This window comes from Salminus brasiliensis, chromosome 24 (assembly GCF_030463535.1).
Source record: "Salminus brasiliensis chromosome 24, fSalBra1.hap2, whole genome shotgun sequence".
Lineage (NCBI taxonomy): Eukaryota > Metazoa > Chordata > Actinopteri > Characiformes > Bryconidae > Salminus > Salminus brasiliensis.
This window is the reverse complement of record NC_132901.1, coordinates 14,794,484-14,813,086: the sequence shown is the minus strand read 5'-3', so window position 1 is coordinate 14,813,086 and position 18,603 is coordinate 14,794,484. Positions and strand designations below refer to the sequence as shown.

Genomic DNA, 18,603 nt, shown 5'->3' with positions numbered 1-18,603 from the left:
TCCACACAGGATCCTGTACCCATGAGCTAAAACACAATAGATCAGAAGATCAAGCTTAGGGCAACAGCTTAGTTTAATGTAGACGGTGTGAGAGTTTCCCCCTCCCGCCTTCACTGGCATTCTTTTTTTGTGAGAGAGTCTTTCCAGCTCTCCAGTTCACACTGTACCACCTGCACACCACCACCACTCACCGAGCACTTTATTACCGACACCTCTGTCTGATCAGCCAATTGTGTGGCAGCAGTGCAATGCAGATATAGGCCAGCAGCTTCAGGTAATGCTCACACCGACCTCTCTGTGATTCTGAAGTGGGGCATTATTGATGGTGCCAGACGGGCTGGTTTGAGTATGTCTAGAACGGCTGATCCCAGGGTTTTTGAGTGTTTTTGGACATTTAGACATAGAAATATCTCAGGTAGATAGGTCAACAGAGAATGGCCAGACAGAAAGGATATAGTTAATCTGATGACCGCTCTGTATAATTGTGGCGAGCAGAAAAGCATGTTAGACAACACAACGCTTTGAGACACTTCGATGCAAATGGGCTACAGCAGCAGCCCACTACCTCAGGTCCCACCTCTGTCAACCAAGAACAGAAAGCTGAGGCTGCAGTGGCCACAGGTGGACCTAAACTGGACAGTTGAAGACTGGATAAATGTAGCCTGGTCTGATTAATCTGGACTCCTGCTGGGAGATGCAGATGGTAGGGTAAGAACTGGGTGCCAACAGCATGAATCCATGGAACCAGCCTACCCTGTGTTAATGGGTTAGATTTAGGGGGGGATGTAACAGGTGTGGTTGATACCAATGAATTATCACTTAAATGTCACAGGTTGTTTGAGTATTATTGATGACCAGAATGAAAATACACCAGATCACAGAGCAAAAGTCTCGAACTGGTTTCATGAACGTGACCATGAGTTCAGTGGTGCTTAGTAGCCTTTCCAGTATCAGACCTGAATCCAATAAAACACCCTTGAAAAAGTGGTAGAACAGGAGATTTGCAGCATGAAAGTGCTCAGTAAGAGTACATCTTTCTTTGTCTCACACACACACACACACACACACACACACACTGTCTCTCTATCTCTCTCTAAAACGCATACAGTTCCTGCTCTGTCCCTAAAACTTAATTTCAGCCTTTAGATGCTCCGCTTAGGATCCACTTGTTCAATCACAGTTGTCTTATCTCATTTCCCAGATGAGAGAGAGAAAGATAGTGTGTGTGAGTGTGTGTGAGTGTGTGTGAGTGTGTGTGAGTGTGTGTGAGTGTGTGTGAGTGTGTGTGAGTGTGTGTGAGTGTGTGAGTTTGCAGTGTTTAATCACTGTACCCTCCCAGACTCATTTCTTTTCCCCTCATCAGCTGGCCGCAGACTCCAGAGCCTGTGCTGTATTTTCTCAGGGTCAGTACAGGGGGTGTTTTAAGGTTATTTTTGGAGAAATGCACACAAGCAAGCACACGTTTGTTTCTAAGCAGTGGTACCTATACTAACACACTGCATGTGGGTGATGAAGCACATGTCAGTTATTATTGCTGTTATTGATGTACATATTTAGGGACATGTTATTACATGTACTATTCTAACATAATTCATACAGTGCAAGATGGAGTCACAGTCTCTACTGTCCAGGACTAGATTTTGGAGCATTGCTTTAGCGTTTGCTTGCCTACAGCAACAAGAGCGTTACAGAGGGCAGGTTGTTGGTGACCTAATCCCCAACTCATCCTAAAATATTGGCATCTTCATTTATGATGATGTTGATCTGCTCCAGAGAGCCCTGTTCTATTGGCAGTACTCCAGCTGATTGTGTGTGTGTGTGTGTGTGTGTGTGTGTGTGTGTGTGTGTGTGTGTGTATATATATATATATATATATATATATATATATATATATATATATATATATATATATATATATATGTATATATATATATATATGTATATATATATATATATATATATATATATATAAAATGTGTATGTATGTGTGTGTGTATATACACACACACACACAAATTGTATTCTGACCTCAGACACCAAAATGAAATGTTCTTTTGCTTATTTTAGTTTGTTAAAAGCCTTGTTTTTCCTCTGGATTTCTTTTTTAGATTTGAGAAAACTGTGTGCGTCCCCTCCGGTCTGTCTCTCTGACTCTGTCCCCCACTGTCAGGAAAATGCATATTTACCGCATTGTTCGCTGAACTGGAGGACTGTAATTTCTGCCTATTTTTATCAGTTAGTGGCACTGCACTGCTTCTTCCTCCTCCTGTAGAAGAGTGTGTGGGTGAGTGTTTCTGTTTGTCTAGTGCGAACAAGCCTTTGTGTGTGTCGGACCTTGGGCAGATTCTGAGGCAGTGTCTTTATGTGCGTCATTGAGTGAGCGGACAGTGCTGGAAAGGTCAGTGTGCGAGGTGATGGACGTTGATGATAAGCAAGAACAGGCAAACTGTAACTGAAACAATGGAGCCGCCCCGTGACTCACCCCAACCCCCCTTTCCCCCCACCCCAAACACACAAGGGGTGTAAATTTCTTTTCTCACATTGATTCAGTTTTATTCTCTTAAATATTTGAGTGCATCCAAAATGTAAACAGGCAGTGGGATTCTAAAAGGATTTAAGGCTGAATAAATGAATCCCATTTCATCTAGATTCAGTTCAGTTGTGATTTTTTGTGAAATGAATTATGAAACATAATGAAATGTCACGTTTCACCTGGTTTTTAATAAAGAAACGATTCGCAGCTTAATGAAATCTCAGCTTTCACCTAAATCCGGTTATTAGTCTTAAACAATTTGATATCTGAGAATCTCAGATTTCATGTTGTGCAAGTGATTCGGTGAGTAATGAAATTGTATCTTTGACTTTTTTTTGTCATTGTAATCATTTAGCTCATTAGGAAATGAATCAGTGACTCAAACAAATGATTCATCATTCAAAATCAGTGAATCTTAAATTTTACCAACATTTTAGTTCTGTGCAGTTCTTTGGGAAAAGGTCAGTGAATATATGGATTTGATTAATTATGGAGTAACAGGAATAGGAAGATAAAAGCTTCAGTGGAATAACACTGCAGTTAAAATATGTATTAATTTCTTTGAGAAAAGGGAAGGTAGAGCTTTTCAACAGATTATTTACATATTTAAATGTGCTAAATGTACTTTAAACAGACATTGGGTCCCCTGTGGGCAAAACCCAGAGGCTGAAATGCTCGATTCCACACGTTCTTCATTCAGCTCTGCAGAATCGATTCATCAATGTTTTTATTTATTAATTTTACGTATGTAATGATTTCTTAGTATATCTCTCAACTTGGGCTAAAATTAGCTGCTTGCCTTTAATCAAGCCTTTAGTCTTTAGTCATATTACAGCACTCACTCAGACGTAAACATGGTTCTTAGTTTTAATTTAGAAATTCTATATATTAAAGATAGTATCTCTGAATTATGCTGTTATGTTGGCATACCACTGTTTTATGGCTAGTGCGATTAGCTTGCAGTGATAATTTTTGGTCATACAGCAGGAACACACACACACGCACACCTGGTTTCAAGCGCTGACCTGGAAGCGGAGATGAAACCGGAGTGTGTTAGAGTCTTTTCGGAGCGGGTCTGTGGTGCTGAAGGTCACCATGGCTTTGAAGAAAGACGTCTTTCTCAGTCTCACTGAAGGCTCAGAGTCTAGCTTTTAACGTTTCCCTCTCTTTGATGTTCTGCACATGTGCTGCCCTCTCGCCACGGCCCGATGCGAGCGACCCAGTCCGTGCGGCTAATTTAACGCGTCCGTTTCCTCTGGACTGATTTACGTCAGGATATTTTTTTTTTCCCTCCTTCACTCACACACTTTCACACTTTCTCTTTGAAGATTTATGAACCTTCCCACATGTTCCTTACTCCGGAATGGCCAAGGCCGGGACCTGCTGCTCTCTGCAGTGTTGTCAGTGATCTAACAAGACCCTTGTTCCACCCGTAAGGGGCTGCTAATTAGCTGGTCAAATGTTGACCCGCTGACCCGGCCTGTCAAAAGTTTGGGAACATGTTTTCCTTGTCGGTTTAGTGTAGCTTAACATGGCGAATAGAAATCTGTTTTAGATCTGCCATTTTTCTATGTAGAAACAGCTGACAAAAGTACTGCCTGGGGAATCCGCTCACTTTCTCACTTTGTGATTGCTTTAAGGTCATTAGCGCTCAGATCTGTTATCTTTGTGCCAGAAGAACTTCAGTGTGGGGTTTTAACAACCCTTGTGACGAGCATTTACCTAAAACCTTCTTTTCATTTTGAGGAAGACACTAACTATACAGTCTCATGCAAAAGTTTAATCATATCTGCACATTCTAAAATGTATTTTTTACTTGCTTAATTAAAAAAAACTAAACGTGGCATGTACAAAAGTGTTTACTCATTATATACATGATATTTCTTTTGGCATGTTATATTCAGTAAATAAGCCTCGTCTAAACATGCTGTAGAGCCTTTGTTTACTTGTTTTTACTGAATCTGCAAAATATTATTGATCAGAAGTGCCCAAACATTTGCACAACCATTCTATTTGCCTCAGTTGTATGTACAGTTATAAGCAAGTTTAGAAGTTCCTGCTTTGACTTGCTAAGCTTCTGCATTCTGCTTCTGTCACTAAAGCACAACTGTTTGTTAGGAGGTTGCTATGGAATACCACGTGAGGATTGCTAAAGTGTCGATAAGACGGAGTTGCTTAATGGTTGTTAGGGTGTTGCTTTGTGTTTGTAAGAAAGTTGCTTTAAACTTCCAGGTGATCGCTATGGTGTCTGTGGTAAGCTATGTGGTTGGTTGGGTCTGATTAGTGTATCATGTGGAAGAAGGAGGAGGCTCAAAGCTTTGCACCCCATTCGTTCCTTTGGGGGAAAAAGTTGCGTTTTAACAAAGCAAAGGCAAACCTGGCTCCTCATGCAAGAGAAGAGCAGCTGTGTGTTGATTTCCTCTGTTTTCTGATCTTCAGCACTCCGCCTCATGTTCAGCAGCACTGAACCACTGCAGGGAGTGTCAGAACGTTCCACCCTCCCAGATCCTGAAACTAAAGTTTGCCTGGAATCAAACTGAATCTTCTATATGGTTGTAGTTTGTGTTCCTGATAATGTAGACATTTTATGCTACGCCTCAGCCTCATATAATCATATAAACTGTGATGTTTAACAATGACTGTTACATATTTAGTTCAATTTTTAGGATTAATAGCCAGTTTAATATTTAAATAGAGCACAATTCTTATTTTGACGATTTCCTGTCAATACAGTCCATATATGGAAGCAAACCTGTAATATTTTAAATTCACTGTTTTTCCAGGGGCATAAGAGCAAATTCCTGTACAAATCTTCACCCACCACAGATTACCCCCACCCATTCATATTATCGATCTCAGAAGTGTTTCAGCTCTGAGTGCTTTTTAAAGGGTCACAGCACAGCCAATCCGAGCAGAGCTCATAAACAGTGACAGACAAAAACAGCCTGTTAAATTCTAAGGAATAAATAGATGTTGGAATATATTGTGTAAAAGTGAGTTATGACCGTTTTTGGACCATAAAGCCGCATAAGCATTGTAATTGGACCTCAAATCAAAAATATACAGTACAAGAAAAGTACAGCATTAGGGCCTTTTATAAGTTGTCTCTCGGTCCGGGGCTGATGGTCCGGGCCTGTTTCTGTGGAGCTGAAAGTGTCTCCCAGTATTATCATAAAGATTGACCTTCCTCGCTCTCACTGGGCAAATGAAAAGTCCTATTTAGATTTTGCCGCAAGATAAACAGAACATAAAAGCCAGTATTAATCCCGGGGAGATAAATTATGTCATTATTGCATCTGTCGCCGAGCGTGTGTGTATGTGTGGACTGCGTTATTCTGAGTTTATGAAGGGTTTCAGGTTTGCCTTTAAAGTGGTGTGTTGACGTATAAAGGTTATAAAATTCAGTTTTTTTTGTTTTTTTTTTGCTTCAGAAACGATCTCGTCGCTAGCAACTGCAGACGCTTTAACGCTAGCGATATCGTTCTAGCTTTATTCCCCCCTGCTGCTTTCTAACTTTAACCCATAAATGTACATATGTGAAATGCTCTTTGATCTGTTTGCTCTCTGAGCGCTGAAATTCACCAAACCATACAGCTACCAAAGTGATTTAGCCTGAAATTCAGTCTGAGATGCTACTGATTTTAAACAAAACAATAGAAAATATATAATAATATAATATATAATACATATAATAAAAATAAAGTAATTCAACACTTTTGAACAGTTTTCCTATATAAAGTTTTTCAGTTTTTCTATATAAAAACTATACTATACTGATTTTAACAAAACAATAGAAAAACTGTATGTGTTCAAAAGTGTTGAATCACTTATATAATATTTATTTATATTTATACACAATTGATTTAATGAAAATGTATATATCAATTAAAACAATTCATAAAGATTTATTTCATGTGGTTTTGTGAACTTTATTCTAGATATAAATGCTAAGAGAACTTGTGTCTTGGCATTAATTACATCTAACTTTAGCACAGTGATTCTAGTTAGCGAATGTGATTCATTTCTAACATAAACAGAGCCGTTCTGTCGTTGCTCACATCTGCGCCCTGTTTAGCTCACCCTGTTTGTTTGCTAATTTGTGTGCTAGGCAGATTGAACAGTGATCCATTACAAATCAATGCATCATTCATTCTTTCTCATTATACACACACACACTTCCTTTGAGACCCAGTCACTGTCCGCCTTTTGCTGTCTCTCTGAAACGGACAGTCGGAGATGATGGAGCGCTGGTTCGGTGATAAGTTGGAGGCTAAGCGTTAGTCGCTAATCGAGTCAGGAGCAGATGGCAGCATTGTGCTTGGAGGGACGTGCTGATCGCCGGGCGAATTCATTAACCCCAGTGTCATCTGCTGGATCTGAAGGATGAGGATGACTTCACGTCACACTGTGTTGCCAGTCACCGAGGCTCTGAATTCCGCAGTTTTGTGAAGTTTTGAAACTCACTGCAGGCTTCTTGGCAGCTTTTAGCAGGAGTTTAATGTTTTAAACCTCTAGCTTAAAAAAATTAAAAGCTACTTTCATATTACATTCAAATTTTCTCATCTAAAAACACACAGCAAATGAGAAATCCTAAACAGATCAGAATATTATTAAATCTTTTAAATGATTTTATTTGTTTTAGTGGTTGAAATATCATAAGACTACACTCTTTTGGTTGAACTGGAGCCGCTGTATAGGCCGTGTCCTTAACAAGCGCCCGCTGGTGCGATTGTGAGGTGTATCTGAGCGTGGTCTGAAAGTGTGCCCCAGCATGACTTACTGCAGCCTGTTGTTAGGAACAAAATTGCACCTGTCACAAGTTCCCAGGCAATCGTCTGACGAATGGCCAGCTCCACCTCTTCATCTTCTCCCCGACTCTACCGTGAATCTTTGTGCTGAAGCCGGTGGAATGATGGCTATAAGGCTCTAATGACCAACAGCCTTGGCCACAAGGTCTGCAAATGCGGCCAACTTGGAAGCATGTGCCACGACTGAGCCCGTTTCCTTGGGAACATTTTGGAAGGCCAGGTTGGAGAAGGTCCTAGTCCTGAAACATTTCTCAGCATCAACATTGCTACCATCCACATCACGCAGATGTTGAGAATGTTTGAGCTAATATTACGCATTTAGTCACTTGGTTTATGTTCCACAAATGGAATAAATACTAGGAATAAATGAAGTAGCAAGATTTCTCACTGCTACTCTGGTGTACTTTCTCTTCCTGTTTCTCTTCTAGACAACACCACTGTCTGTGCTACACACAGCTTAGCTTGGAGCTAGAAGGTCTCAACCAAACATTTGCACAGTGCTATAATAAAATGTTGATTTTTTTTTTTGTTTGTTTTTTGGATTGAGTAAAGCACTGGTTCCCAACCCTGACCTGCACATTTTAGTGGATTCCTGCTTTAATGCATGTTTCCTTCATTCTTAACGCATGTTCACCCTATTGACTTGTGTTTAGTAGTGTCTTAACTTAGAGGTATCTTTGAATTTTAGCCTATTCAAAATAGCTGAGGTTATTCTTAAGTAAATAGCAAAGCACTTTTGTAAGTCGCTCTGGACAAGAGCGTCTGCTAAATGCCTTAAATGTAAGTGTAACTCAGAAGGGGTTTGTTAATTAGCTAATTAGCTGGGTCAGATGTATTGGGAGCAGTGTAAAATACAAGGTTATCCTCTAGGACCAGGGTTTGAAATCACTGGACTCCAGCTGTGGTTGCCAAATCCTGGTACGTGTACCCCCAGGACCCAACAACGGCCTTCGTTCCGTTCCCAATAAGCCAGTTGCACAGTTCCACAGATACTTCCCCAAAAGTACAAATAAAGTGCCGCTCGCTCATTAGTGCATCATATTTATCAGCTGTTTTAATAACTGTTGTTCAGCCGTGTCCACACCTTTTTAGTTATTTACTCGAGACTCAATTTAATAGGTACTAGAGTGTTTGCCTTCTGTGATTAGCACTTAGCCCTTAATGCACATGTTTGCAGAGCTGTTAAGCAAGAAAACTGATTATGTTCCTCTGCTGTTTGTGATTCAGGGCCCACATTGATTTCTGGTCATTTTGCCGCCAAAGAGACTCTCATGTGCATCCTCTTATTAACCACAGCCTTTGCTGACATCTCTGTGATTGCATATTCTGCTTCCCAGTACTCCACAGTAAACCTATATGACAGGCCCTAAGCATCAGCATTATTCATTATACTGGTTTGTTGAGGCGGATTGGTTTTAGAAGTTAAAATTTCTATTGTAGAACACAAAGTGGGTATGTGACCCGGTGTGTCTGGGGGGGGGGGGGGGGGGGGGCGGGCGGGCGTTCAGAACTGCAAAAAGTTTTAGATTTTTAATATCATAAAAGCAGGTGTTATGATTGTGGTGCAGCCCTAGTGGATGACCTGCTGAGGGGTGTCTTTTAGGAATAATGCTGTGATGTAAACGAGAAGAAAGCTAGAAGGACTGAGGCTCTAACCCAGACCCCTTCCTTTATTTTTTTTCCTTGTCTGTACATCACCCTGGCAACCCCTGCATGAATGTGTGTGTGTGTGTCAGGGGGGCCTCATGGGCAGGTTTTTGTGTGTATGTGTGTAGCGCTCTTTCTCTCGCCTTTACAGACAAAAACCTCGGCTAAACTTTACACAGCGGACTGGAATGTGTGGCATGTGAGCGAGGGCCAGGGCTGAGCTCTTTGAAGAGGCTGAGGCTGCTGCTGCTGCTGCTGTGGAGTTGACCCTGCCACACACACACACACACACACACACACACTGTTCCTTCACTAACACTTGCTTTGGGGACATCTGTTAGACTTTCATTTCGAGAGGACCTGTACATCCAATCAGCCAACCGTGTGGCAGCGGTGTAATACACACAGTCCTGCAGATATGGGCCATCTTCATCAACCATTCGAATGATGTCCGTGATCTCATGGATTGTGAGCTGTTGTGAGCAGAGTTTACTGAGAACAGTACAATATACTAACACCCAGTCAGTAGCCGTTCTACAGATGGAAACGTCTTGTTGAGGGAGGTCAACAGAGAATGTCCAGACTAGTTTAAGCTGACAAAGGCTGCCACTTTGTTCAGTTATAGCAAGCAGAATTAGCTAGCTAGGTAAAATCTGACTTGATCTTCTGCTGTTGTAGCATTGTCAGCCAAGAACAGAAAGCTGAGGCTGCAGTGGACAGTGTACAGTCTCCCCAAAACTGGACAGTTGAAGACTGGGACAGTGTAGCCTGCTCTGCTGAATTTCAGGATGGCGAAGTCAGAATGTGGCAACCACTGCTTGAATCCATGGACCCGCCCTGCCTTGTGTGAACAGTCCAGTCCAATCAATAATCGCTTGAATGCCAGACTATTTGAGTATCATTGTTAAACATGTGCGTACCTTCATGGCCACAATTTAGCCACCTTCACCTTCATCTACCACATTTAGCATTAAAATACACCAGGTCACAAGTCAAAAGTCGTCTCAGACTGGTTTCATGGACATGACCATGAGTTCAGTGGCCTTTCCGGACCCCAAATCGGAACAGGAGATTGGCGGCATGAAAGTGCTTCTGAAAAATCTTAAGCAATTGCATGAGGCAATCGTGTCAACAGATCCTACAAAGAATCATTTCCAACATCTTGTAGAATCCATGCCCTGTAGAATTGAGGCTGTTTTGAGAAAAGTTGCTTGGTGAGTGTGTATGTGTATGGCCGCCTGATGTTGAATGAAAGTGTGGGAAGGGAATCCGCATTGAGACTTGTGTATGAAATGTTATACAAAAACTTGCCTCGCCTTGTAATCATTGCTGGGCTAAAAACACGTTGACAGAAGAGTGTTTAGCGTAGCCCTACCGCAGACTTAGAGTAGTTACACACAGCCTTCTCACTCAATAAAGCCTGTTTGATATTCAGCAGTGCTCGTTCTACCTGCGAATGGCCTGTTGGCCTCTGTGTGTGCGGTACCTTTGTAATGAATGCGGTCACACAAATGGCGATCACATTTGCTAATACTTAACCGATAGTTTGCAGGTTTCATTTGGCCTGATTCAGCTTTGATGAGTGCTGTAACACTGCCGCTAGGCACAGTAAGGTTTATTTATTCTGCTTCGATCACAGTAGACAATTTATTTGAGCCGGCGCCGTCGTGCCAAAGCAGGGGAAGATGTAAACAAAATGGCGAAGCACAGATTTGTTGTGTGTCAGGGCACCTATTCCAGTTGATTGGCTAATCTGAATGGGTTTCTGTGGAATTGCGAGGTTTGTCACCTGAGTAAAATACAAAACTACAGCCCCACCTTAAAGACTCTATTGTGTCTGAATTTTGTGGTGTTAAATTCTTCACTGGTGTGTCTTACTGGTGTGTTTACTTCTACATGGGCTGACCGATACCACACACAGAAACAGAGACTCTGCTACTAAAAAAAAAAAAGGTTTACTTAAGGAAGTGTCGTTTTAATGTACAATACAACATTGTAGAATCTCCCTTAAATCTTGTATATATAGAATTGCAACATTAAAGTGAAAATTTCCGAATGAACCAATTGCAGTTAGAAAATGGTTAAAAATTAAAAGTAAAAATAAAAAAACCTTAAGACTGGAACTAAATATCAAACTTGGCATTAATGTATTAGGTTGAAAATAGTGACTAGCAATGAGTATTTTCACGTTAAAGACGAGGAGTGCAATTATATTAGCATGTAGCACATTCACATTTACTATTTGTTTAGCCTGGTAATGAAATCTAACAGTTTCTAAGTGATTAGAAATGAAACTATTTTAATATTACATTTAAACAAAGTTCAGTAGCTGCTTTGAATTTTGTTCTGTGAATTTTACTGTGAATGTATCAAACTAAAAAAAAATGTGAAACTAATTTGTACTTTGTGTTTAAAAACGATAATTGAAAATGGACTTGAATATGAATAGACTAGAAATAGACTAAATAGTTGATTAAACTCATTTGATATGTCAATCTTCAGAATATACATATTTCAATGCAGAGAAAATACTTAGTCTAATACCAAAGTTTGTGCACCCCTGGTCAAATGATACATTTTGTTAATGTTAAGTGTAAATATTTGAACTTTTTGCTAATTTCATGCATTTTGAGTATTAGGATTATATCTGGACTTTAAAACTAGTAGTTTTACTTTTTAAAAATGTAATAAGTATCAAAGTGTAATGAAATCGAGTTAAGTGCTCATTTCAAATCATTTGTGTGATTAAGTAGTAAGAATAATTATAGTAGAGATTTCTTTGAAGTTTTAATTTAAAGAGTGAGTTAATGAGCATTTTGGCTCACCTGTAGTGTGAGGCTGTGGTGAACTCTAAGGCTGAATTTGGAAGTCAAACTGTTTTTGTGGGGGGTTTAAACATCAGTGTGGACTCTGTGAAGCTGCCTGGAGGCTGGTGCATCACTCAGGCTGAGTGGAGAGGAGCTGTCTGAACACGTTGAGGGAGCTGCCGGGATGAATGCAGCATGCACTCACTCGCAGATGTCCCTTAAACATGGTGCAGGTTCTCCTTGTCCTTTTTGTCGACACTGATAAGAACAAGAGAAGTCCTTTCATGTGTTGCCGTGGCGCTGTGGGGCTGCGTGTAGGTTTAGGAAATGTGGTTACCTGTCAGAGCCCCCCTCTTTGTCGTCACCCCCCTTCTTTTCATGAAATCAATTGGCTTTTTCCTGGACTGCGCCAGAGCATGCGAATGCTAATGAGGGTTGTCCTCAGATGTTTTGTGTAGGCTTTTAGACCATCGTCTTCATTTACAGGTTGTGTATTCGATACAGTACTGTGTAAAAGTCTTAGGGTATTACGTAGGTGTGTGTTTTTTTGTTTGTTTTTTATATTTATGAATGGGGAGCACTCTAACTATTTACTTATGTAAATATACTATATATATATATATATATATATATATATATATATATATATATATATATATATATATATATATATATAATGTGTGTGTGTATATATATATATATTATAATTTTTTATTTATTATTTTTTTAATACTGCAGGAGTTTTACTTAAGACAGTGCTATCAGGTCTCAATGGTCACATGTCTTAAATACTTCTTTAAAACCAGCAAAATCACAGCTTTAAGAATTATAGGTGATGTTTTTGCTGATACCAGTAGAACTGCAGGGTTCATCAGAGGCACATCAGTTGGGCCACAAATTCTTCTTCTGTTCTACTTATTATTACGGTATAAATTCTGGTACTTCAAAATAATTCAGCAATCAGTTTAATGTTTTAAGTGAGTTACTGTGTTTAATCAGTAGTCACAGTTACAGGTTGAGTATTTAGCCTCATTAGCTTGCCTTTCATTTCTTTTTTTGTTTGAAACTCCAGCAGTTTCTTTTGTTGTTGTTCTAACCATTATCAGTTACTAAATTCTTTGTTAACAGTATAATATTTAGCAGGTAATGATGACACATTCATTTTATACACATATATAACTGTTACAAGTAGTGTGTCCCATACCAATTTAACATTTGACCAGTCAAATTTTAGAGTCTAGTACAGATTTTGGTAAATAGTACTCTACTGAATGATATGGTGGTTTCTTAGTGGTCACTCTAACTAGTCAGCAAGGGTCAGATTTTATGGGGCTAAAAATACAGATATCAACTTATGTCATTTTATATTTTATATTGTGAAAATTGAATGTAAACAGTGCTTTCCTGACTGTTCTTAATCTCAAAGTATTATGTTTCAGATAAGTTAGACAGGCCAACTGATATCAGTGGGGATCTATTTGTTTGCAGAGGTAGCGCTTTTAATGTTTCTGCATTAACCATACACATACCATACATACCATACTCACACTTCTGTTGTGTTACAGATTTGTTTATTCTGGTACTTGAACTTTTTAGTTGGCACCCCCCCCCCCCCCCCACCCTCCACAGGTTGTCTTCAGCCTCATTAGCACCCATTTGAATGCCAATGCAAGTTACAGTAACGGTCTGGTCTACTCTATTGTGTTTTAAAATATGTACAACACACACCTACACTTTTCTGCTGTGTTGTGTGTGTGTTCTGGGACGTGATGAGAATTCAGCGTTTTGGATGTTGTACAGAGTTTTCTTTATAGCCGCACTTCCAGTGCCTGTGTTTTCTCTCCATCTGGGGGATCTGTAATTATGCAGCCCAACACAAAGCAGCCTGGGGTGAGAGATGCCGCGTGCTCAGCCGGGGGGAAATAACATGAAGAGGGGTGCCACTCTGAGGGGGCAGCAGGTTCAGGGACAGTTACAAGTGTAAAGCACCGTCTTTGGACCTTCACTGTAGAAATGCGTGTTGGGGGCTTTTCTGACGGTCCACTGTCTTGCTTCTTAGTTGACTTCATGTGTGGAGTTGTCCTGCACCCTTGGCCTCCTGGTGTGGCTGAATATGTAACCCAGGTATTATGGACTAAAGAAAAGTCGTTAATTTGATGTACTAAGTCAGGACTTTCTGAGTATATAGTTAGAACAGACGTAAAGGTAAACATTGTGTTCCCGGTTTTTCTGAATCTGTTTCGCACCCCATATTTAGTGGGGTTTATTTTGCGATATGTTAATTAAGCAAATAAACAGTTATGTTTTAGTTTTGTTTACATTTAGAAAATCAACAAGACAGTCTGAACAGGGTTGCCTGCAAAATTTGCATGTGGCTGCATTTTGACTTAAACACTGGACTTATAATTATTACTAATTTAAATTCTGAGTTAAGTTATTATTTTAATATCAAACTTTAAACTGTCAATCATTTTTAATGTGCTAGGTCAAATCTTAAATATAAAAAAGATTTTGCAATACATCACAATAGACCATTCCTTAAAAACCATTCCTTGTGTGATTAAAAACAGTGTCCAGCTCATTCATTATTTTTACAAATGAAGATATTTTGACTTGCTGTGATCACAACATCGAAATAGTCATTTTCGTAAAGATGGTCATTTTAAACATTTGAAATATTAGTAAACATCTAAATCTTAAAGAATTATTTCAGCGTAAATCAGTGTCTGAAGAAAATGAAGTCATTAAATGTATTTCGTTCATTTTAACATGGCAGTAAATCTCGAGGAAAATCAGTCATCACTTTGTAATGTATGATTGTTTCATATTTCGAGTCAGAATCCTGAGACAATACGTCATTATATCCACATGCTAAATCAAAGAATCGGGACCGTCGGTCATTGTTGCGTCATAATTATCTTAAGCGCAGTCATAGAAGTGCAGCTTTGATCCAGGCCACTGCTGAACGGAGGGATCTGACAGGCCTCCTGCTCGGGTTGTACTGACGAGTCCTCCAGAAGGGGGCGCTTAACCTTTTCCTCACTGGTTTCCTCACCCCGCCCCTCTTGCTCTGTCCTCTCTCTCTCTCTCTCTCTCTCTCTCCCTCTCTCTCTCTCTCTCTCGTTCCTCTTCATTCTCCCGCTCTCCTCCGCGCGGTGTGGATACCCCGTCTGTCTCCCTCCCTCCCTCCCTCGCTCTTCCTCCAGCTCTGCCTGTCTCTCCCTCTTCGTCTGTGGGCTGAGTGGCGGTGGAGCTCGGCTCCTCTGGGCACCGCCACCGCAGCCATGGGCTTCTACGGCACCCTCAAGATGATCTTCTATAAAGTGAGTAGAACCGGCTCGGATGGATCTTACTGTTTGTTCTGGTCTTCTGGACTCGGCTCGCGCGGGATTCTGGGATTTGGGACTAGAAGGATGCCGTTTGCTAGAGGTTACCGGCCACTGCGGGCAGGTCTGGCTGCAGGAGGGGAGCCGATCACCTTGGACGAAGGGTGTTGGAGGAAATCATCTCGTGCCTTCTCAAGCCCTGCGCGAGCATTTCGCTGTTTTCCCCCTCCCTCCGTGCACACGCACGCACGCACGCTCGCACGCTCGCGACAGGTCCATACATCCCGGGCACATAAGCCTGAGCACGTACCGCAAACGCAGACGGACCAGCGTTGTGTTTTTATGGAGCTTCAAACCCACCTCGTTCCCCTTGCCTGCGTCCCTGCAGGTCTGAGGCGGCTCGCTCGCGCGCGCACGCGCCGCACACCTAGCCGGTTTTAGCACACGGGGTTAGCCAGCTATATTTTGCAGTGTCTTCTGGAGTGATTATCTAATGCCGTACCTGCCCTTGGCCTGCAGTTTTGCATTTCTGAGGCGTGCACATCGCGCGTGCTTGTGTTGGTGCGCTCGTGCACACCGGCTACCTCGCTATGCATGCACACAACTGCAGTGCAATACGCGTCTTCTGCTCGTTTGCATTGCTGCTGCTGTTGCTGCGCACCTGCGCTGCCATCCCGTCTCGCGATCTCGCAGGAGAGCGCAGTTGTGGCTCGTACAGAAGCTCGTGCGCGCGCGCTGATATTCGCTTCATGTTCATATTAGCGACGCAGTGGTGTTTATTGCTTGTGTGTTGCTCGCGCGTTTCAGCACCGTCGCGCGCTAACAAAAAGGGCGTTGTGGAGTGTCTCCGCAGTCCACGAGTGTGTTCTCGCCCCTGCTGCAGTAAAGCACTTCATAAACCACCCCCCCCCCCCCCTTTCTCCCTCTCCTCACACCCACCCTTACACACGGATCTCAGGCTGGGGAGCCGATGAGACCGAGCTCATTCCTCCATTAGATCCATTGGCACAACGACGGAGTGATCAATAAGCAAATAAACCCTGCTGCAGGGGCTATTTCAGGCTTTTCAGAGTGTTTAGCAAATGTCTGCTGCCTGCTTCACCTGCTTTACATGCTGGACAGTGAGAGTGGCTTGCAGAGGGATGTTCATGGTCATTAGTCTTCAGCCTTACTTGTTGATTAGTGTATTGGGCTGTGTTTTTAAAGGAGCACTCCAGCAGTTTTCAGCTAGATTTGTGTCTTCCTCTTCAGTAGCATAAGGCTCATCACCAGTGACCGTGTTTCCCTGAACTTGTAAATAAGCAGAAAAACCCCAACTTGTAATCAGAGCTGAGGGGCAGATGCTAAAACCAGAGAAAAACATTGGTGTATTTCTTAAAGAGCCTGTTATCTGCGTTGTTCGTGTGTTTCTACGGAGCTTTTGTGGGTTTATGAATGGAACATCTCTGAAATCTGAAGAATTATAAAGGCTATTTTGTTACTGTGCCATTAAGACTGAGCTACATAAGCCATGTTCTGATTGGCTATGCCCCTTTCAAATAGAAATCTAAGCTCAAACACCCCTTATAACATCAGTGTGAAGGAGTGGCCTTAACCTCCTGTTGGCTGAGTAGATGGATAAAAATGTTAAATTGAAGTTTTGCGTGATGTGAGCGCTTTAAAACAATAAGGGAGATTAGCTAAACGCCCCGTCAGTCACTCCACGCCGAGCCAGCTTGTAAAGGCGTTCAGATGGAGCATAGAGATTGGGCTGAACAATGCTGGAGTTAGTCCCTTCATCTTTTGCAGTTATTTCCAGGACTGTGGCTAGTTATCGTAGACTGCTTCAGCCTCTAATTTGCAGGTAAATTAGAGATGCCACACTTATGATCTTGCCAAAAACAAACCCTGTTTTGTTTCCCTTGAGCGTTTCCGCTACGCATGGTGTGCAGCGTCAACCCTGTTAAAGGAGCTTGCTTGGAAAGAATGGCTCAGTGTGAGCTGTGAAGTTGTTGTTTTTGTTTTTTTTTTGCTACAACTATAAAATTGAGATTTCTTTCCTTGTGTTTCTGGCTTTGTGTGTAGTATATTTGATATTTGGTTATTTATTGGACTAAAAGGCTGTCGTAATTCATATTTGCAAAATGCAAACAAAAATTAGAAGTTCGGTCAATGGCAATTCTGCAGATGTGCATTGTTTTTAACCTTATTGTACTGTGTGAAAGAAGCAGAAACGAGGGACAACACAGCATATTACAGATCAAGCAGTGTTATAGATGTCGGCTGCTTTAACAAACTTTACACCGCTATTCAAATCCTTTCTTCTGTAAAGATCAGTTAAATAGTTTGTGAAGTTCACCAGCAGCGTTTCTGAAAGCACAAACTGTCCTAAAATGCTTTTGTGTGCTTGCCAGCACAGCAGGGGGTGATAGTACCTCACAAAGTTTGATGTCATTCCTCAGTAAGCAGCATAACGGACAAATCAGACCTAAATACAGTGCCAAATTGTGCGGTTCAAACTAGAGGTCTCCATAACCTAACATTACACACTCCTGATCGGCCACTAGTCACTAATTCAATCGAAGTAAACTGTCTGAACTTCCATGTGCAAGTTAGCATTAAAGCTGTGTTTTTCCTCGTGAAGCAAAGAAAACAGGCGTATGAACCGATTCCACCATGGAGAACGCTTTCAGAAACCACCTTTTTAGTGAACTACAACGCTGTGTTGATGCACAGTATGCTTTTGTAAGAGTTTCGAGGATATCACCAGTGCTTAAGGTCAACTGCACGCTTTATTACAAACAGTGTAATGTGTAGTGGGCAGTGGTGGCACCGAACTATTCATGACAGGGTTGTGTGTTCGATGCCCAGGCTTGGCAGGCTGCCACTGTTGGACCCTTGACCAGGCCCTTCAACCTCTCTGCTCCTCTGGCGCCATAGCAATGGCTACCCACCGCTCCGGGACAGTGTGCTCACTGTCCACTGAGGCCAAATTAATAAAAGCAGAGGCCAAATTCCACCTGTGTCCGTCACAAATAGTAGATATGGTTGTCTTGTAATTAGTCTGGTTTAATTAAATGTGTTGAGTACTGTGAATATTAAATACTTTGTTGTGTGATTAGGAGGCCAAAACCGCGAGAAGAAGCTATGTGATGTGGCCTAAGTCTGATATTGGCGTCATTCATTCAAACAGCCAGTCAGTCATCAGCCATGTAAAGCAGCTCATCGCACATAAAAGAGCAGTATCAGCATCTCCGCTATCAAGAGCATCTTCTTATCCAAACCGATTTCAGTGAGGTTGTAACATGAGCGTTTTCAGAGCAGAATCTGTGAGCTTTAATATCTACCAGCGTGATACCCTGATAATGTTGGGTGTGGTGTTTAAGTGTTTCTCTTGCTTTTTGACAGTGTCATGTGTAACCCTGCGTATTTGGCCATTTTACTTACAAATGTAGAAGTGAAACGAAATTGTCTACTTGGGTTAAATGGGTTGAATTCAGTAA

At 41.5% G+C, this 18,603-nt stretch overlaps 1 protein-coding gene across 2 annotated transcripts in view; it reads left to right on the top strand.

The window, feature by feature from the left end:
* Positions 1 to 18,603, top strand: part of fbxw7 (F-box and WD repeat domain containing 7) — a 179,033-nt gene that overhangs the window by 125,175 nt on the left and 35,255 nt on the right. The window contains exon 1 of one of the 2 annotated variants that reach the window (XM_072669890.1): positions 14,948 to 15,118. The exons of the other annotated variant lie outside the window; for it this stretch is intronic. Coding sequence (XP_072525991.1) covers positions 15,080 to 15,118 — 39 coding nt within the window. The 5' untranslated portion in view covers positions 14,948 to 15,079. Of the gene's footprint in view, positions 1 to 14,947; positions 15,119 to 18,603 lie in introns of those variants that run through there. 2 annotated transcript variants of the gene reach the window in all.